The sequence below is a fragment of the Plectropomus leopardus genome, chromosome 1 (genome assembly GCF_026936395.1).
Source record: "Plectropomus leopardus strain MGB_pleo_1.0 chromosome 1, ASM2693639v1, whole genome shotgun sequence".
NCBI classification, from domain to species: domain Eukaryota; kingdom Metazoa; phylum Chordata; class Actinopteri; order Perciformes; family Serranidae; genus Plectropomus; species Plectropomus leopardus.
In genome coordinates, this window is record NC_142176.1 from 4,974,535 (window position 1) to 4,996,471 (window position 21,937).

Sequence of the window (21,937 nt, forward strand, 5' to 3'; positions counted from 1 at the left end):
AAGTTTCTGATGTAAAATCATTCTGTTTAGACTGTAAATATTGCTTCATGTTTGGTGGATCACAAACTTGTTTTACTTTAACTTCTGTGCATAATTACCACTAAAAAAACACTAATTATGTGCTTAAAATGTGAAAAACAGTTATATTATTATAACCCAAATTAGAAATCTTTGCAAGCAGTAAAACCTTTAAGTCATATAACAGATCAATTCTGCAAGCTTTATTGTGAAAACTACAACTAAAACTACATTTGGTCGACTTCAGTGTCCCCAGAACAAACACAGAAACTCAACAGAAAACATAACTAAAATAGATATTAAATAAATCTTTAATTACCTTGAGCCACCTGCTGCACTTCCAGTCAAAAGCTTCAAAGCTCCTCTTTAGCTCGTTTCTGTCAGGCTTCGAGGAAGCATTAAGAGTTCTCAGCAAATGACTTCTTTCTATGTCGCTCTGAGAGAGCTGAGGTGGAGCTCCACCAAATTTTGGGCAGAGACAGAATGGAGTTCAACTGGCTCGACCAGCAGGAGACAGCAAGAGAAACAGATCGTGACACTGATATGAAAAATCCCAGTTTACCTCTGCTGCCGTCGCTCCGTTCAGAAGGCCTCGCAGTGTTTCTTTTGTGTGTCTGACACCTGCTGTAACTCACTGATCTGTTAACAAAGACAGAGACGGAACAAAAAGAACCAAAAACGCAGCTGTAATGACTGAGATTTTTATTTTTTTTTCAAAGAGCAAAAGATTATGAGGAATGATGAAACAATGGTCTGTATCAGGTTATCCAAATGATGCTGATAGAAAAAACTGTGGTCCTTTTCTGCCAAAAAGTGCTCGTGGTTCTCTCCAGTAGTCACGTGATATTACTCTCAAACTACGGCAGTTTTTTCCTGAAAAGTTTTTCCCTTTCTGCTTAAATTTCTAGTTAATATTAAGACTATTTTACAGCAGCGGCACACCCACATAAGCATCAATCACCATGTACGTTTGGTCAGAAAACAGTGTTACTCCCAGACTAAAGAGAGGACAGGTGTCCGGTCAGGAGTCCCTGCGGTTTGGTCAGATGAGGAGAGGGAAGGCCTTCTGGTGCTTCGGGCCTTCTCTCAGGTAGTTGGAGACAAAGAAGGCAGCCTGCTAACTTCTTATAGTTTAATGCAGCCGCAGACACCAAATCTGTCCATTACTGGCCGTTTTTCACGTTGAGCATTTTCTCCTGTGATAAAAAAACACAGAAACAGCAAACAAAACTCGTTAAACACCGTGCACAAGTGAGTCATGTCTATAAAGACGGAAATGTCACTATTATGAGTGCAAATGTGGAATCTGGACTGGGTATTAAATTTTTTAGGTGATCCGTGGGACCTCAATTAAATCAGGAAAATCAGCCCACATTTCCAGCAGTTTTTGAGCAGAACCATCATAATGTCAGTTTTCCACACATTCACATTCGCATCTGCTGCCATAAACAGATTTTCTGTTTTTAGAGATGGACTGTTTGTTAGAAGCACTACTGTGCAAAGAAATTGAAATCAAAGGATCTTTTAATACATATATTGGTTGACGTACCTGATTTCTGTTATAAATGAAATCAATTTATTTGCTGAATTAACATGCATGATTTGTTTTTCTTTTTATTTGAGGTTTTCAACCTAACACTTCAGCAATTATCATTTCAAGAAACTGATTTGAAATGAGTGGAGTTGTCCTGCATGCTCTGATTATTGAAGCCGGGTCCTGCTCAGGCAGGCATTGAGGCTAAAACTCGACAACTATTGAAATATATTACAATCCGGTTATGCATTGCACCACACTCTTGGATCGCAGAGCGTACTCTGGGCACAGACGGAGCATTAAAAGAGGAACTTAATTGTGTTTCTGCTGGAGTCTAAAAGTCTGCATTCAATCACAGCAGCTGTTCCTCTCATCCATCGTTCTGATCAGCTCTCAGTGGATCCACAGATCAATTATTTAGGCAGAGACGGCGCAGCAGAACGCCAGGTAAATTGAAAGTGACATTTTAATGTTCACTCTGCTGGGTCTAAACATGTACATCTGAAAACAAGCTCCTCTCATCCACTGCTGTGATCTGATCAGCTCTGAAGGGAACTGCAGATCAATTATCCGTCCTGTGAGTGAAAAACTGCTGCAGAGGAAAAAAAGAGCTCACAAAGAGCTCAGCCTGCTGCTCTGCATTCACAGACCCGCAAAAATGTTTGACGCTGCAGTGAAAACAGACCGATCAAACAGAGGCCACCCGTCGTCAGGTACCGCCACGCACACACTCTGTGAGAATCACTGGAGATGTGTGGTCAAACGGGTCCCAGACCACCTCAGCAAGTCATTTAGGGTCCGTCTTCATGGTCGTTTACACTTCTGTTGAGCGCTGTCCAGGTTAATATCAGATTTAACAGACATGAACATCTGCCCAAAAACAGAAGGACTCACTTTGATCATGGTCTCCAGCTTGATGGCATCAGCAGCAAACTTGCGGATGCCGTCTGACAGTTTCTCCACCGCCATGCGGTCCTCATTGTGCTGCCAGCGGAAATCCTTCTCATCCAGGTGGACCTTCTCCAGATCACAGGCCTTAGCTGCAAAACAAAACATCGGGATCAAGGGAGAAATAACTGCACAGCTCTTAGTTTTTGGGTTTTATATATTGCTGCAAAAATAGATTTTGTTGTCCACCGTGGTTTACGTTTACTTCTCGCAATATTCAGAAATTGCTTCTGCTGAGTGAATATTAAATGGACCGAGAGACCGTGATGCAGGGTTTGATTATGCGTCAGAGTTTCTGAACACAAGTTAAAAAAAATCCCTGCTAAACAAGTCCTAAGGATGCAAATAGTGTTTTTGAAAGCTAATCGTGTATTCATGATTTTTTAATCTGGTTCAACTTCATATTTATTAAAAGGACACTTCAGCTGCAAAGAATGAAGTACATGTGACATTTTAATAGCAGGTGTCAGTGCAACATTGTTTGCATTAACATGAGCTGCAGGTAGAACATATAAGCTATAATTATTTTTACCTCATGCCATGAAAATATGTATTCGTCAGGGGTGGAGCCCAGACTGAAACTGCGATTAAACCCACCGCAGTCTTGTGTCGCAGCTTTGTCCCACCCCCCCGCCACCGTGCCCGCTGCAGGAACATTTTGGCTGTACGAGCCGGAGTTCTCAGGATGGCTGATCACATTCATTCACGACGGCTTCACCCAAATATGGTGTATAACGACAAGCAAGCCTAACGCTGCAGATTCGGGCAGTGTCAAAGCAATAACTGATGCTATGGAAGGTTTATCTCTGAGAACATCAACACATTAATCATTTATTTGTCATGTGAAATCATAAAAATGTACTACTTTGAGGAAGTGTGATCCTCTCAACACCTGTTTCTAAATAAGTCTGTACAATTTGGTTGTGCGTCTGAAATACTGAAATTAATAACCGTTGGGTAAAATGATCATTACTGCCACTGTGTGTGTGTGTGTGTGTGTGTGTGTGTGTGTGTGTGTGTGTGTGACATCCGCAACACGATCACAAACAATGACATCGCATTAGTGCAAAAAATGAAATAAAATTTAAATGCCTAAACATATAACGAATACTTGAATAGTTGAATATTTGGGACAAGCCCTCCTAAATTGATCACATTTTGCATCAGGGACCTCTACCTGAAAAGATTTTAATTAATATACGATTAAAACCAGAATTTTATAGATATCAATAGGGGTGCAAATCACCAGTTTCATCACAATATGATATAATATCAATTCTTTAGACAGCAATCCAATATCTGCCAATATCACAAAGTCTGCAATGATCCGATTTTGATTCAGGGGCTTTTTAACATTATTTTCAAGGCTATTTAACATATCAGTGGTCTGTTGAATTAAGTGGTAAAACTTCCTCCTTTTTTATGCTCACTGACTTTCAGGGCACAATAAAACTAAAACTGACAACGTTACTGATGACAGTATCTCACAGAAAGGCAGATTTTGTGTCACACAGTCATACCTTTCTCCACTTTGAGCATCGCTGTGACGGCGCTGTGGTCCTGGCTGAGCTCAGCTAGCAGCCCGGGGGAGATGGTGAGCAGATCGCAGCCCGCCAGGGCTTTCACCTGCCCCGTGTTCCTGAAGGAGGCGCCCATCACCACCGTGCTGTAGCCAAACTTCTTGTAGTAGTTGTAAATCTTGGTCACACTCAGCACACCTGAGGAGGGAGAGGAGAACAAATTTAAAGCCCTGATGTGTTAAATGCTAAACATAAGAGCATCTGTGGTGCCAGTTCCATTTAAGTTTAACCCAGTGTTAATCAAGTCCTAACAGATGGATATTTCTGAAGAGCATACTATTGTAATAATGTAATTCCTTTTTTTGGTGGAAAAATGTGAGATTGTTATTGAGTTCATGAGAAAAAGTACCTCATAATGGATGTAGAGACTAAACATCTCTGTAGCAGAGGTTGGGTTAGACTCTCGTTGTCCATTAATATGATGAAAAGGGCCATAAAAACTCAGTCAAAATCAATCACTTCCTTTCATTTTAATTTCGTATTTAAAAATCCAGTGTGTCGGATTTATGAGGATATATTAGCAGAAATTTAATATAATAAGTATGTGTTTTTTTAAGTGTATAATCACCTGAAAATAAGAATTGTTGTGTTTTTGTTCTTTGAGCAGTGTATATCTATATTCGGTCGAGTCGGTCCTTGTCAACAGAGATTGCCATATTTCTGTAGCAATCCAAAACGGACAAACCAAAAAGTGTCTCTAAAAAGGGGCATTCTCATTTTTGTGTCAGTCACCATTGTTATCAGCCCTTCCACTACAAGCCGTGTTGAAAATACATTATTTAACAAGAAACTGCTTTATGCATTGTTTTTTTGTTGAGAAAAGACCTCTGTGGATAATCTGGATCCTGGTAAAAACCTCCTGAACGTCAGCAGATAAAAGATATCCGCCTGTCATCCATTGATTTGTAACGTGAAACTGTGTTATTCAGTGTTTTTTAAAGGTTTAAATCATCTGGTCTGTTTCTTTTAGGTAGAGAAAGAGACCTCTGCTGATAATTCATCTCCTGTTAAAAACCTCCTAAACAAAAAACACTAAAAAAATCCTAACCGGGAGAAGTTTCAACTGGTTGCAATCTGCAATCCTCACCACAAGATGCCACTAAATCCTGCACACTGCTCCTTTAATTGTCATTCATTCATATATATATATATATATATATATATATATATATATATATATATATATATATTCTTTTATTCCTTACATATACAGAACACGCCTATAGTTTAAGCATTAAAAAGCAGAGATGTGGTGTTATTTGTTTGAGTACAGCAGCACACCCGATTAACCTGCAGCTGGTTTCCAAGGTTACGTAACCACTGTTCCTACAGAGGCATGTTTACATACATTATGATTATTTATAATTATATATATTATTTCTTTCTTGTGTGTTTTAAAAGTTTTTGTTAAGCACTTTAGGATCTCTGTGAAATAAATATTTCTTCCTAATGTCCTTATACCACATTAGTTAATTAAAACTATAATATGAAAAGGAAGTTAAACGAGAGAAAAGCTGGCGAGCGACAGACCGTACCGCTCGAAGGCGACAGGCAGCTTCTGAGGTGAAATGTTTTCTGCACAGGTTGTCATATTGAGAATTAAGTTGTGCTGATTGATTTCAAAATGTCAACTAAGACTATTCCATTTGTTTTTACTGGCTCTCTGACATGAACGTTTCAGTGGTTAGATCTGCAAGCGCTTAAAAAATGTATAGGAGGTTCAACAGTATTATACAAAGTGCAAATAATCTACAACAATAATCTACTTCCTCATCAGGGGGAAAAAGTGGCGGGGCTTCATTCTGCTGCACCACAGACACCGACTGTGCAAAGAAAGCTTCAGACACTCAGCTGCTGTGACTTTTTCCAGTGGTACGAAGCCTTATAACCTTCCTATCACAGATATATAATAATTCGACACTGGATGCCAAGATGGCATCTATCCATTTCACTGGAGTTATCATAGAAAGAGTCTTAATTGACCTTGTTTGCAGTTCGAGGTGTCGTGTCAGCAGTTTTACAGATGTGTGGCCACCGGAAAATATTTGACACAAGACTGATGAGATTTTTATGGGGCATGCAACATATACAGTCAGCTAGAAATTCAGGTAATGCATGTGAGATCAAAGGAAAGTAGCAGTCTTTGCAGATATATATATATATCTATGTGTGTGTATGAAGTCGTTCCCATTCAACTGATTAACACCTCCACTCCACCAATCCCCTACCATAAACTCATTTGTCTTTTTAAGGAAAGAAAGGTGAGAAATATCAGAAAAAAATCAAGTCAGAAATATATTGTAAACACAGAAATATTCAAATAATGAAATTTGTACTGCACAAAAAGAACCCTGCATGTTCTTTGCCCCAAACTGCATGGGACTAGTATAAAGTGGCATGTCTGCAAAGCAGAGACTCAAGGGGACCCACAGAGCCCATTTTCATTAAGATATCTTGAGATGAGAGTTGAAGGGACCTCTATGAAAATGGCCATGCCATTTTTCGCCCACGTAAATTCAACCAAACTTTACCAAAAACCGGGGATGTGTCCTAAAATCCTAGAAACGGCCTAAAATTGTAGAAATGTCCTGAAGTCCTAGAAACTTCCTAAATTCTGATAAATGTCCTTAAATCCCTAGGACCATGTATGAGTCTACTGCGACTGGCCCCTGGCCCCCCCAAGCAAAGCGAGCTGCGTATCCCTGACGTCGGTCTTCTAGGCTCAGATGAACCAGTATCTTGACTCCAGCGCTAAACTTCGCCTGCCACAACCTCTGACATGAACAACATGAATGTCAGCAGAGGACGCTGGCGTCATCGCGGACTGGAAGAGGTTAATCATGTAATTGTCAGGTATGTTTTCCATCTGCTGTGCCTTTATTTGAGTGATGCATACTGTCACACGGGACTCATCTCAGATCCGTAGGTTAATTTCACACCTGCAACGAGCTGCTGTAAACGACTGCACAGACCTCCACTTTTCACACGCCTCAGGAGCAAATTATACAACAGGTTTCTTTTCTTACTTTAGTCTTGTCTTATCGCTTAATTATCAGGGCCGTCAGCACCTGACGATCCTCGTCTGTTACCTATGAGCGCTGGGTTGCAAGGTAACGCACAAAATAACTGTGTGCGTCATATTTTCCACAAGACGAAAGAAGCACCTCAAGTTTCATCAACAGTGAAGATACACCTGTAACTATGTGGACGTTTGTGTTTTATAACACATAAATGACAGTTCAAGCTCAGGTGAGGTACGTTTTAGGGTGGTGTCACATGGAAATAAGAATTAGTTTGCAATGATGCAGTGATTCTGCGATGATAACGATGTTTAAAATGAATCAAATTACTTGGCAACCATTTCTCAAATCAAATAATCATTTTCTAAAGCGAAAAAGACAATCATGTTGATTTTCTGCTTCTTTAAAGCGATTTATTTTAAACGGCTCTTATTTGATTTATTGTTATTGTTTTTTTCTGGGTTTTTTGGTTTGTTTTTGTGTTGAAAACATTTATGAAACAACCTGTTGTCATTGTGCATTGTATTCTTTTATTTTTGATCATTTTAATTGTTTGATTTTATTTGCCTCAGTGCAATCTTCAGGGCAGTTAATTGCCAACTTTGCTCATCTGTTTCATTGGTAGTATTTGTCTTTATTGTTGGGACTTCTGTTTTTTGTATTTCTTGAAATTGATTGCTATTATTTGCCCCATGTAAAGCACTTAATTAATAAAGTTTATTATTAATTTTTGTATATTTATTATCATTATTATAAATGGAAAAGCATTGGGATTTTTGGACTTTTGGTTAAATAAAACACCATTTGAAGACGTCAAATTCAGCTCTGGTAAATTAAACATGGCATGTCTGACTTATAGTCTGACTTTCTATCACCATTTTAGTTTTAAAAAATCGTTAGTGGCAGGCTAATCTGATAGTGGCATCAACACTGATACTCTGACGAAAGACAATAAATCACATTGTGAAGGTTTTTTTACCAACACAGTTATAGAGAGAACTGTATTTGCATTGCATATTGCATCATTTGTTTTGTCTGTCGTCACATGTCTGAAGGCTTGGTGCTTTAATACACATGAAAAAGTTTGAAAGAGACTGTCAGGATTTAGAGACTGGTGTCTCCGGTGAGGTGGCATATTTTTTTAAAACTCTGAACACCTGTAAGTGTATCAGAAACAGAAAAGGGGAGCAATGTCAACTGCACCACCCACCCTGTCTGACTGCATCAGCTAGACAGTGTTGTATGACACAAGCAAAGGCACTAGACGTGTTTTCATCCACCTCTTATTATGAACATTTTTAACTTTTGCATTAATAAAAAAAACCCTGAAAATTCAAAATGTCAAAAGTTTTTGCACTTTGGAGAGGTTGAAGAAAGTATCAATAATGGGTAAATATGACTGAGTAATATGAAAAGAGATTCAGTGAATAGATGATGACGTACAGTCACTGCACAGGTCACTGCAAGTTCTCCTCATCGCTTTTGGAGTTTTGTAACGCACTTATCTTTGCACAGATCACCGAGCTGTGATATTAGTCGTTTGAAACTCTTTCTCCATTGTCTAGCGTTCTTTCTGCTGTTATACATCCATTGTTTTCCCTATTTGAGTTTTACCTGGTGCTCTCTTGAACCCCTTTTCTAACTGCACAAAAAAACCCTATAGCAACCAATAACATCTGGCTTTTTATTTCTGGGAAAAGGTGACGGGTGGTATTCACCGCCTGGTCAAATGACTCCTCAGTAGTCACGGGAATTTGTTGGCTCCAGCTATAATTGGCTTTGATCGGCAGTGATGGAAGTGTGACACCTGATGGATGCACTTATTTTAGCCCTTTTATTTATATCTAGATGCAATGACATGTCGTCACAAAATGCTGTCCGTCTCCATCCTAGCATCACTTGAACATTGTTCGCAATGTAGTCGTTACCAAATTTGTTAGACTGAATATAGAAAAGAAGTAGCCACTGTCACATTTTCACTGACCTGTATACATGTGAAAATTTTGGTGGAACAAGGGTATAAATGATGTTATCTCATTGCTTCCTCTGCTGCAGCAGCAACTGACTGGAGAATTAGTGCCATCCACCGCTTATCTCCAAGGACCAATATTCTCAGAAAAAAGCAAATAAATTCACATTCCCTTTTTTAGTCTAAAAATGTGCGTTACATTTGGATGGAAACCCAAATACTCTGATCTCTGATGCATGGGCATCACTTGCATTAATGTGAGTCACAGCAAACTGTCTCAGACTCATGAATAACGCTGTACGTGAATACTGCAGTCAAAGGTTTGAACTTTTTCACTGTTTTGATACAGACAGATCACTAAATCACAGATTAGCGACACAGTTGGAGCTGTGACGTAATCAGCACTATGTTAGTTTTTTATTTTGTTTTGGAAAATGATGTATGAATTCAGTTCATTAGTTATTGAAACTTGTACGCTGCAGTTTATCTTCCTACATGTGGTGTTGAATATTAACCCTAACAACAACAAATACCTCCCCATTTAGTAAGATGGTCGTGTTTTAACTTGAAAGGTGCCCTGTGGAGTTTTTTTTTTTAAACACAGAAGTGCTGTGTTTGTACTGGATAGCCTGCATTACCTGGGTCTTCATGTGGCTCGTAGCTTTTGCGGTCTGTGTTCTCCTTGTACCAGTCGAAGATGCGCCCAACGAAGGGTGATATAAGTGTGACATTTGCTTCTGCACAGGCCACGGCCTGAGCGAAAGAGAACAGCAGGGTCATGTTGCAGTGAATGCCGTGCTTCTCCTCCAACTCCCTGTGCAAGACAAAAACAATACATATAAAAAAAATTAACAAGCTGATGTAATATGATGCGATTTTGAGAATACATTACTTCTTTGTTTCAGTTTTCAAATGCAAAACTTGAGCTATAGATTATTTAGGGACATTATTTCAACCTTACATGTCAAATTTATTTCTTTATACATATATATTTATTTATTTTTAAAAAGAATGATATCATTAATTCCTCGACGGTGAGGCAGCATGGGGGGCTGACAGGCGGGGCACTTTGTCTACCCGTCCTGTAAACGTCTGGTATCTGGTCATAAAGTTGTGCGCACTACAAATAAAGACAAAGATAAAAAGTGGCAAAAATAAAACAAAGGTTGTCTCGAATGGGGGACATTGCTAGGGACCGGTTTCGCCATCTTTTTGTTAGCTGAGGTAATCTTCATTTTTAAGGCAGCTTCCATTGTAAGATTCCCAGTTGTAGCTACCAGTCAAGATTAGGGCTGAATGATATGGAGATTGTCAAATATCACAATAGTTTTTAACCTGACAGCAAGGAATTAGAGGCAGCTGGCCACTGCGCACCACCTTGTGCTATGATGGACTTTTTCTTGGCTGTGTATGCTTTATTTAGTTACATTTTATTTGAAATTAGCCAGACTGGATGAATGTTTCCCTTCCAGTTTAATTTGTTGGATATTTTTTGCAGAATTTAAAACCAGGAAAAGGTATCACTCACAATATGAGGATATCAAATATCTAAAACGATATCCAGTCTCACATCACATTATGATATTATATTAACTCTTAGGGCCCGCTTTAATATTGTACACACAAAATTATTATTTTCTTCTTTCATTAAATTTATTTTTCACCAACATCAGTCCTAATCATAATTATAAAATATTCATTATTCATTGTAATTCTAACCCTTTAAATGCCATAAAACCACAAAAAAGAAATAAAATAAATAAATTAAATGTTGATCGCTGCGGCCTCTAACAGCCAGGTAAAAGCAGTGAGGGTCAATTATGATAAAAACAGTCAATAAATCAGTTTTTTCAAAGATTCAGTATCAACACCACCATGAGAGGTCTCTGAGCACAGTCATAAATGTGCGCACAAAATACCAGGCTGACTGATTAGCTGCAGACAGATACACACATGGACACACACGTGATCGAGTGCATGATCCCCCCCCAGAGGCTGATGCCTGGCGGAGATAATAAACGGTAGGCGAGCACATCTAACATCACAGGCTCACCTGCCGGCCTGGATCCCCTCCCATGTGGATGACAGCTTGATGAGAACTCGCTCCTTACTGATGCCGGCTTCTTCGTAGAGGGCGATGAGCCTCAGGGCCTTAGCAACCATTTCATCTTTATCGAAAGATAGTCTGACAGATGAAGAGAAACAACACAGATATTACACATTTAAACGCTGCGCTGCACTCCACACAATCATTTTGGTTTATTTATGACTAATTTTTATGATTTACTGGGGCGGTGGAGGCTCAGGAGGTAGAGCGGGTCATCCAGTTACTGCATAAAATACACTGAGCCTCATATGCTGGTTTCAGACATGCTGCTAAATCCTGGTTAACCCTTTCAAAATCATAGTGAGTGAGCAATGAGAAATTTATCAAAACATCGCCAAAAAATTGCAGGAAATTAGTTTAGAAAAAAAAAACCCAAAAAGCTACAAGAAAATTACCTGAAAATAAACAAAAATAAATAAATAAAATAAAGTAAAAAATGAAAACAAACAAAACATGACTCCAAAAAAGTGGAAAGGTGGTGAAAAATATATGTGTATATTTTTCTATACTGTAATTTTACATATAAAATTTATTAAATACAAATATCGACTTCCATGTTTTCAAAACCTATTTGCTCAGGTTTCAAAGGGTCAAATAGCTTGTGAAAGGCATCTGAACCAACACAAGAAAACTGATGCCGATGCAGATTTCAGAGGGTTAAGCAACTTTTATTTTTGCAGAAAAACCTAAGTGAAAGGTTTTCTCAAGGAAAAACATGATATTCTATAATATTTTACTACTTATAAATCAATTATAAATCACCAATGTGACTGCCAGCAGATCCCATCCTTCATTAAAGATGTGACATGAAATGGTACCAGTGAAACTTTTTGTGTGACGCTATGCCAGAGGACACCAAAATACTGTGATTAAGTTCTTCATACTAGAGTGATGACATAACCAACAACGTGGTCTCTGCATACCAGCTGTCTGCAGGCATCTCTCAGTCTACATGTTGTTTCTTTTTTTTTTAAAGCTCAAGACGGTGCACATTTTCTTACACGTTTCCTGTCATAATTACCTCCTTGTGACATGTTGTTTGCACGTACCTGGCATCCACCTCAGTAGAGACTCTGCCTGGGACCTTCTTCAGGATCTCTAGCCCGAAACTCACAAACAGCTTGTCCATGGTGTTGGCGACCTGCTCGTCTTCAGTTCTGGACAAAGAGGGAAAGATTAGAAAGCTGATTAAGAGGAGATGCTCCAGATGGAAATATAGTTTGAAATGCATTGGTAAATTTTATGATTGTGGGATATTTTGCTTCCATAACATCGTCTTCTTTCCTACTTGGAAAGAAAACCTGCAAAATACACATTCAGGTGTATATTTCAGATCTGATTTCTGTTCTGAAACATGCAAAAAGTGCATATTTAATTAGATAATGCTTCTTTTGCATATTGAAAGATACAATTTCCAAAGAATTGCAATACAAAAATTGTCTTTATGACAGTAAGCGATGGGTTTTGTGATGGTATCTTTAGTTAAAAGTTGTAACCAAATGTCTTATTTTTGGTCACTAAAGGTGTGTCAGTTTACATAACATATCTGTAGAGAGAATTTCTTAAAATTAGCTTTTTTTTTTTTAGACTTTCAACTTCAGTAGCACGTACGAGTGATATAAAGATATATCCACAATTCCCTTTGTAGAAACCTTTGACTCTGATATGTCAACAGAATAAAACGATATTTTGGGACCTGTCTTCATTCAATTTTCAGATTTCTGTTCTTGAAATGCATGAAAATTGTCTGAATTGCAGTGCAAAGGACATTTTAAGAACAATGACATCAATTCATCCTAAAGCTAATTTTGCACATTCAAAGAGGTTGCTTGACTGAGGTGAAATTTTACAAATATAAGTACTTAACCAGTAAGTTGCAGAGTAACAAATCCAATTAACATTTCTAAAAAATGTGGAGAGCGTCACTAAACACTAAAGGCAGTTTTTCATGAATCTTTAGAAATGCATCAGACAAATTACAGTTAACTGTGTGCTTGTACTGTGTAACATCTACAAAACCACAAAAATGTTCCCTTTCTTTAGCCAGTGACTTCAAGGCTGTTTGTTTTCGGCTCGTTTGGCTTCTGCCCAGCAGCTATCCAAACAAAGAAATGGTTTAATCTTATGTTGTGGTGTTGAGCTCTCATTCGTGTCCAACATCTTACCCGCCTTTGGCGATGCCGTATTTGATGGCCGGATCCAACAGGTGCTGGTAGGCCGGCATCTTGGCGGCAGCGAGGATGAGGGATGGGTTAGTGGTGGCATCTTGAGGCTTGTACTCGTCGATGGCTGGAGGACGGGAAGACAAAGCAAAAAGAGATAAAAGTCACATATACACACTCCAAAAATTCCTATAAATATCAATTATGAAACATCCACAAGCCTGGTATGGAATTGGGATACATTTCTTAATAAACTATTTGAAAATTAGATATTTTGTCAGATTTCTTTTCTATTTTCTGACCCAGTAAAGGATAATTAAATAATTAACTGAAACCCTTATTCTCTGCAGATGTTCGCAATGTTAAGGTCAAAGATCTGTCAACATTAACACAACATGTACACCGTCAAGACACAGAAACATTTTAGGAGCTTCAGTAGGGACGGGGATTCGTTATCATCTCAATATTCAAGTCACAACATAATATTAATGTGATTTTGAACAAGATGTGATATGCTGAGAATTGCAACAAAGAATACTGATACATCGGACCTTTGTCATCTCCAAATTACGTCCCCAAAGAAAAACTTTTTCAACATTGGTTGTTTTTCCAAATGCTTTAAAGTTTTCGGTCTGAACATCTCACTTCAGCCATTTTTACTGTACTAAAATGTATCTAGTGGACTGAAAAAGAACCGGATTTTATAATTATAGTAAGCCTCAAAAGCGATACATCACTGGCCGTAAGTCGATCTAAAACCTCCTCTGAGGACTTGATATCGAACTGACAAAGTGTAACCAGCTGAACATCAAGATTTTCATCTCATTCATTCAAAATGTGTTTTTGTGTAGGAAAAAAATCAAATGTAAAAGGAAAGAACTGCCTTATTTGGACTCTTAAAAATACTGATGCTGTCAGGTCTAATGGCGCCATCTGCTGTATAAAAATATTGCTGCACCCTCCTGTAAAAACAAATTATCCAGAGTCAGAAGAAGCAGATGGTTATCAGTTTCTGTTGACATAAAAAATACAGTTTTAAACCACCTTCAGGAGGAAAGAAGGGTACTGATTAATGATTTAACAGTCTTCAGTTAATTACTAAAGGCTAATTATATGCTGCTGGGAATTCACGGACTCCCCGAAAAAGTCTGCTTATGCTGCATCGTTAAATGTAATGTGAAAAAGAAAAAACACTGACGCAGTGATTACCCACTAACTAGTTCAAATCTCCTAAATAAGTAGCTAAAGGAATCCTGAATGCCGAAAAATGTACACTTCAACTATTTGAAACATTATGATAAACTGACTAAAGAGTTGAATAATCGTTATTATCTGCTGCAACATATCATATTAATGTATTCCATAAATACAGAACTCGAAAACATCCTGTTGCAGTTTACAGAACCGAACGGCACATTTTAATTTGATATGCATGAGCAGCCTTTTCATGAAGCACAGTGGTTTCATGTCAGAGCTCGATTGTTTCAGCGTAGTCCGGCCTCCGCTGCCAGCTCTTCAGCCTAAGAACAAAGCCGCTCTCTGTTCTGGAGCCAGTTATCTCTCAATCCCCCCTTTAAAAAAAAAAATTGGATCCTTCTGCAGGTCAGCAGGTTTGGACTCACACTCGTGATCAACAGTTCAAGAAGACTCTACACAGTTGAAGTGCTGCTGACTACAGCGGTATTCCCAAGAGATGAACTACCTGGTGCCCGATTCACCAGCTGGATAAAAATACAGCCTGAAATTATAAAGTAAAGCTTAAACACAAATAAAAGATTACCAAGCTTGTCCAGTCTTTTCTGTGCAAGCTCATACATACGTTTAAAATATGCAATTAAGAATGCTGGTTTCACTTTTAGAGGAAATTTATAAGTTGGATATAAGTGTGCACCAACCACGTTTGCATGCACCTTACAGCAGAATTAATGCAAATGATGACTTTATGGTACGAGTGCAGCTGTATCTTAAAAAAAAGTTTGCAGTTGCATGATTTGGTGGTTAGTTGGAGCATCGAGTTAAAAAAAAAAAGTTTGTGTAAAAGCATGTGGGGAAACAACTCATTCGCCACAAAATAAGAAACAAGGAACTTCTGTTTTAAACAGATGAATGTGCTTTGAAAGGTAGTGTGAAGGATTTAGGGGGATATAATGGCAGAAACTGAATATAATATTTATGACTTTGTTTTCACATATGCATAATGTGAAACAAAGAATCACTGCGTTGTTGTAACCTTAAAACGAGTTGTTTTTATCTGGACTTTAGGGTTGCAATGGTAAACTGGTTTCGAGGCATACAGCGGTATGAAAATTGACAATTATTATGCTGTGTACATTTGCTTATCTACAGAAAAAAGAGGAAAAAAGTAACCAGATGAAGAATCTTTAGTTGTTTTCAAAAAGGAAAACTGTTTACACTTGCTTTCCATAAAAAAAACTTTTCTTTTTCCATTAAAAAGAGTTTTAAATATAGTAGTAAATTGTTCAACAACAAAAAAATACTTCTCTTTTCATTTCTTTAAGGGTCACTGTAACTGAAAATAGAAATAATTATGTAATACTGTATAATGTGAAACTGCTTTATTTTCTGTGACAGTTTTTGTACAATGAACATCTCACAGTTGCAACTACATATGCGGAGCATTTATCTTTCATTTTTGGCATTTGTCTCTATAGTAGCCCAAAATGAGTTCCTACTGCAGTCCAAAGCTGACAAACCAAATATCGGCTCTACACAGGGCAATTCACTTTTCACGTTAGCCACTACACAGTTGACACATGGGAGAAGTTTGGGTTCATTTTATTTTAAAACTTCACCACTAGATGCTACTATATCCTGCACTCGGCACCTGCAAGTGAACGCTTGTCATGCCAGGTTTGTGTTCACAAAAACAGCTTTCTACACAAATCATTCAGCGGAAATACAAGAGATTAAATCACTAAATGCATCAAACTGTCATTCCAAATAACCTTAAATGACTAAACAAAATCATTAATGTATTAAACATCACAGTCAGATCACCGCTTCAATTTAAATGTGACATTAGTATTCACACAAGTCTCATCTGCCCAAAGCAGTAGTGAACAATTCTTTATCTCACAAGGAACCTTATCTTAACGCACGTCTTCTTTAAAGCATCAATAACAATGTAGACTAATTAGTTACCAAGAAGCCTCGGGCAAAACTTCACAAGAGCCCCTCCGGTTACTTTCAAGCTTTTTCTGGAGAACCTTTTTTCTCTCTTACGTAACTGAAGCAAGAGTGTGCTGTTACACCATGTTTGACCAAGATCTTGCATTTCTTGTGAGTAACAGAAAAAAGGCTGCTTGACTTTAACACGTCTAAACGTGTAAGGTATCTAGTGAAACCAGAGAAATCTTGCAACGTTCATGCAATATATAGATTTTTTAAACAACGTGGCTTATACTTGCTCACATCTTGAGTAACCAGTCTTCTTATCACGACCACGGACTTGTTTTTTAATGACAGTGCTGACAGACGTATTCACTGAGGCTGATGGATGTTGTGATTACATTGTTAGATCGACACTGTGTGAGGACACTGCTAATGTGGAGGGCATGTTTGTGAAAAACTATTTTTTTCATTTGCACTTGCAGGCAAATTTGAACAGCACAGCTCAGATCGTAGTGTAGTGTTGGACCAGACAAGCATCGACTTACAATTACTATCACTGTCGACTGATGAGTCAATTTGTTTTTTGACTAATTGTTTTTAGTCTATAAATCATAATACATATGTATCATAATACAATCTATTATTCCAGTCATTAATTAATGGAAATTAATGGACATAATCATGAAAAAAATTTAACCAACCACTCTTGCATTATTATATCAAATCCCTCAGATCTGAGACTGTAAAAAAAATATTTATACTCTATTTGTCATTTATACTGATTACCTGTTTTTGTCATTGTATATGTAGGTTTGAACCTTACTGTTAGCTAATTATTATATAATGTATCTTACAGTTATCTAGTTTTATCTTTGGTGTACATTTGCTTTTTCTGCAATGTGACTCCTTGTATATATTGCATTCTTCACATCTGCACTCCTCTAACTTTGTAATGCAGCTGCTGCTAATTCACCTTAATATAAACGAAGTTTATCTTTTCTTGTCTTATCTTAAAGTGTGAGAAAAATTATGAAAAATTTCCATTCTCTCTTTGTCAGAAAAATTTTATGTTCATTAATCTCAGTCTAGTCTCTCAGTTTTACTAATAATTTTTGTACTTTACTATTAGCCTCGGCAGTCACCTGTAAAGATGCATGAAAGGTACTATGCAAATTAAACTTAATTTAAGTTTTTGAAAATTCCAAAACCATATGACATGATACAAACAGCAAATACTCGCTTTTGAGAAGCTGGAATCAGAGAGCGATTTGTATTTTTGCTTTGCTATGCTATGATTGACTTAAAGGAATACTTTACCCCCAAAAAAATGACAATTTGTAAACCATTAGTCCACAATGATACCTTGAATTTGTGAATAGAACTTTTCTTTTCTGACATGCCTCTTCTGAAAGCATGTTGATTTATTGATTGATTGGGCAAGGACTGAAGTTTGGTTTTGAGGAGAGCACTTTTAGTTCAGTTTTAAAAAAAGGTTTTTTGTTGTTTTGGTTTTTTTTTTAAGCAAAAATGCATATGTATATGTTTGGTAAGTACAGAGCATTTGACTAGATAAATGAGACTTGGATTATACTGCACAAGTTGAGTTAGAGTTGTAACGTGATAAAGTTTTGCCGTGGTAAATGTGGTTCCATGTCAATCAACATATTCACCATCTTTTCATGGAGGAAAGTTAGAAAAACCAAGTTTACTGAATTCAAGGTAACACGGCATAAATAACTGATGTAGTAATGGAGATTTTGTAGGTAAAGTATCCCTTTATAACAATGACTGTTAAAATGATTTCTCTGTTGCTTGAGTAACTGATCACTGATAATCACATTATAATTATACAACTGTACAGCTTTTCGTGGTTTTTTTTTTTTTTTTGCCTATTCCCCCAATACATGAAACAACTCATTAGTCCAAGTTACAGAGAACCAATTGTGTAATTTCTACTTTACACTTACATACTGCTGCACATTTTTATCCTCTATTTTTATGCTTATTTTATTAATAATGTCAGTGGGTTATATTTTATTTTCCATTTTACGTTGTGCATTCTGTGCACTGAATTTTTATCCTCATTTTATCTTACTTTTATTAGTATTACCAAGTGGGTTTTATCCATGATCTGACTTTATTTTATTTTTACATGCAGCTTTTATTATGTCTTTTGATGCGAAGCACTTAGTGCATTTAATTTCTTTTCTTGCAAAGCACGTTGGGCTGCATTTCTTGTATGAAAGGTGCTATACAAATAAAGTTACATTATCATTATTATTATTATTAATTTAGCTAAAGTCATACAATACCAAAGTTTTTTAAAAGTCTATGCAAAAACGCACCTCTGGTGCTGGTGTAATAGGAGTACTATTGTCGGTTTTCCAGAGTCACGCCTGACTGTCACAAACCAGTTTTGTCGTGTCATCCTGAGTCTGCAGCTCTGGATGAGGAACTATCTGGTTTACATCACAGTGTAATTGTATTACTGCACACAGTTCCTCATTCTGATCCATTGAGAAACATAACCATTTCCTCTGGGGCGTGAAAAGGACAAACGAGGAAACAAAAATTCACTTTTTTTGCACCCTTTTGCGTGTTAACTCGGGTCTCACAGCAGTCTGTAACTTAGTTTCGTGACAAAACTTTCACTAGCAACACATGCATTGTGAGTGTAACTTATAGCTCAAAACATGTAATTTGATACGTTATTAGGAGACTAAATAACTGCATTGTTTAGTAATAAATAAAAGACGTCACGTTAGTTAGCTAGTTTGCTAGCGCGGCTAACGTAAAGTCGCTAAATTAGGTAACGGTAATAACAAGTAATCCGATTATCAGGTTTTCCGCTTTAACGCTAGTAGTTAGCAGGTAAATTATTGTTTAAAAACACTGTCAGAAGTTAGTTAGCCTCACAGTTAGCTCGCCACCATAAGCCTGCCAGTGTAAACGATGAGAGATCGATGCTAACACGCACGGTTGACACGGCGGTCATTCGCATTTAAGCGGCATCCTTCCTGGTCAGTTAGTTAGCATGCTAACGAAGCTAACGTTAGCGGCCGGTTAAAAACGGACGTTGTTTACCGTTAAAATCTCCGGTGTCCGCCACCACCACGGTGTGCTTCTTCAGCTGGTTCAGCGCTGACTCCATTTTCAGCCGTTTGTCTGGCGACACAGTGGTCATGATGAGCACACACCGGGACCCTTTTATACACAGAAAGCACGTGAGGCCAGGCGGAATGTCAGTGAGGCGGGTGCGCGCGCGCAGCGACTCGAGAGCGGAGGGATGGAGTCAGCGGGAGCGCGCGCCGCACAGATGAGACTTTGAGGAAGCTCGCGCGGAAAAAAGGAGAAACTTACTGTAAGCGACAACAATGAAAGAGTCAGAAATACTGTATGAGTGATACAAATCCAGTTTAACACGTATGATTCATGACACAGTGCTGGGAAATAACTCCTTTTCTATTAGAGAGATTCATTTGAACATTTTGCAATATGTCGGGTTTCTCAATGTGTCTGAAGGTCCAGACTTTCTAAAATATAGAATATAATATAGAATATATAAATATATATATAATTTAAATTAATACATGTATTGAATTTGTTTGATTTAATTTTTATATTATAAACAAAATATTATTATAAGATAAGATAATCCTTTATTAGTCCCACATTGGGGAAATTTGCAGTGTTACAGAAGCTATGAGGTACAGGATAAAAGGAACAATATAATAGTAAAAAATAGTAAAAAAAAAAAAAAATTACAAATATTAAAAAAACTGAATAATAAAAAACAAGGTGCAAAATCGTAACATAAAGTTGCAAGGTGCATTATTATCATCATTGTTGTTATTATTATCAATTATATTATTTAACATTAATACATTTTATTTCAACATATTTTCCTCATAGAAATATTTGATTTGATTTATTTCAAATATTTAAAAAAGAAAATAATAATATTAATATACAAAGTAACTAAGGTTAGCAAATAAAGGCTGGGATGGATTATCCAATGGCCATTTGGGGCCCCATGCAAGCAGCAAAAAAAAAAAAAAAAAAATCCAAAATTTTTTTCAGGTCATGACACTATACATAACTAATAAAAAAGACATAATTAAAAACAAAGAAATAAAAAAACAAAACATAATGCTATAATTAATAAAATGAAGTCATAGAAGTCTGTGTTACTTTTGACCACGCCAATCCCACACCGCTCAGGTCGTCTTTCCCAAACCATTTTGCATCAAAAAAAAAAAAAATCAGAGTTAAAAAGTTAGCGGCGTTGAGGAAAATGGCATAAAACAACAAGATGACACGACCCAAGCTAATGCGGAGGCTAACATTAGTGCTGGGTGGGTGCAGCAGCCCACTAAAGGTAGTGAGTGGAGCACAAAATTTGGATCAAAATGTAATTATGTATAAAGTATCATAAAATGGACATACTTATTTATTTAAAATTATACCTAGCCTAAGTACAGTACTTGAGTAAACGTACTTAGTTAGATTCAAACACTGCATATCACATATAAATATGTCTCATTAGTCATGCCTAAAGTATGAGGTAACCAATGGTGGAAGTATTAAGATTTTTACTTCATCAAAATAGTAATAACGGAATGTAAAGTACTCCATTTCAAATAAAAGTCCTGCATTGAAAATGATCAAGAAACTTTTCCAATAAAGTTTACTGAATAAAATTACCATCTTGAACTGTTTACCTTCTCTGCAATAACATTTAAATTATTCTGTGAACTACAGAGGAAAACATGAAAAGTGTAGTATGATATATATTTAATTACACAGAGAGTACGGAGTGTGTTCAGCATTTTAACCGTGCTCTGCTGCATGATGTGATTTTGATTGCTTGATTATCTCAATAACTGTACTGAGGCACCTGTTCCTGTCACTTCTCCTTCTTGCCCTCCAGTTACAGCTACTTGAACATGACTCTTATTTGCAATAATATGGGGACAATTTAATTTAAGACACCATTACGTTTGCAGTAATTGCCTCGCTCACCTTTCAGCGTGTGTGCATGTGTTAAAAAACGATTCTTCAGCCCTCGGGCTTCAGCAGCATAATGACACCGTCTCTTAACTCTATCACCAACCGTGTAGCTCTGTTTTATAATATCTCACAGCCGCCAACAGCAATAAATACCGGGCACTGATTATTTCTTGAATGATTTTAAAGAGTTTTATATTTTTCCATGTGTAAAACCTCCTTTAGTAAACAGTTTCCACCCTGAAGACAAAAGTAAACAAAGGCTGACATCAGTGCGGTTAAAATACTTTAACTATGTAATCTCCTCTCTGTTTGCAGTTGTTGGTAATTTTGCCAGAATGACAGGTTTGTTAAGGTTTTAGAGGCTTGAAGGTCGATGCTTAAGTCTCGGTTTTGTGGTCTCATCTACGAAAATGTTTGCTGCATTAAGGAGGATTTAGGAAATAAACTTCTTTGGAAA

At 37.2% G+C, this 21,937-nt stretch overlaps 2 protein-coding genes across 3 annotated transcripts in view; both read right to left on the reverse strand.

The window, feature by feature from the left end:
- Nucleotides 1–720, reverse strand: part of LOC121943763 (uncharacterized) — a 20,459-nt gene extending 19,739 nt beyond the window's left edge. The window contains exons 1-2 of one of the 2 annotated variants that reach the window (XM_042487372.2): nucleotides 581–720; nucleotides 338–403 (exon numbers count right to left, since the gene is read on the reverse strand). The gene's annotated coding sequence lies outside the window, so the exon portion shown is untranslated. The remainder of the gene's footprint in view (nucleotides 1–337; nucleotides 404–580) is intronic. The other variant, XM_088087022.1, reaches the window with a different exon arrangement.
- On the reverse strand, nucleotides 706–19,727 carry taldo1 (transaldolase 1). The gene is made up of 8 exons (XM_042490472.2): nucleotides 19,555–19,727; nucleotides 13,342–13,465; nucleotides 12,226–12,333; nucleotides 11,123–11,254; nucleotides 9,708–9,883; nucleotides 4,021–4,218; nucleotides 2,447–2,592; nucleotides 706–1,214 (listed from the first exon to the last, which is right to left on the reverse strand). The coding sequence occupies exons 1-8, from the start codon at nucleotides 19,652–19,654 to the stop codon at nucleotides 1,182–1,184; spliced, it is 1,017 nt and encodes a 338-aa protein (XP_042346406.2). The 5' UTR covers nucleotides 19,655–19,727; the 3' UTR covers nucleotides 706–1,181.
- Nucleotides 19,728–21,937: the final 2,210 nt, after the last annotated feature.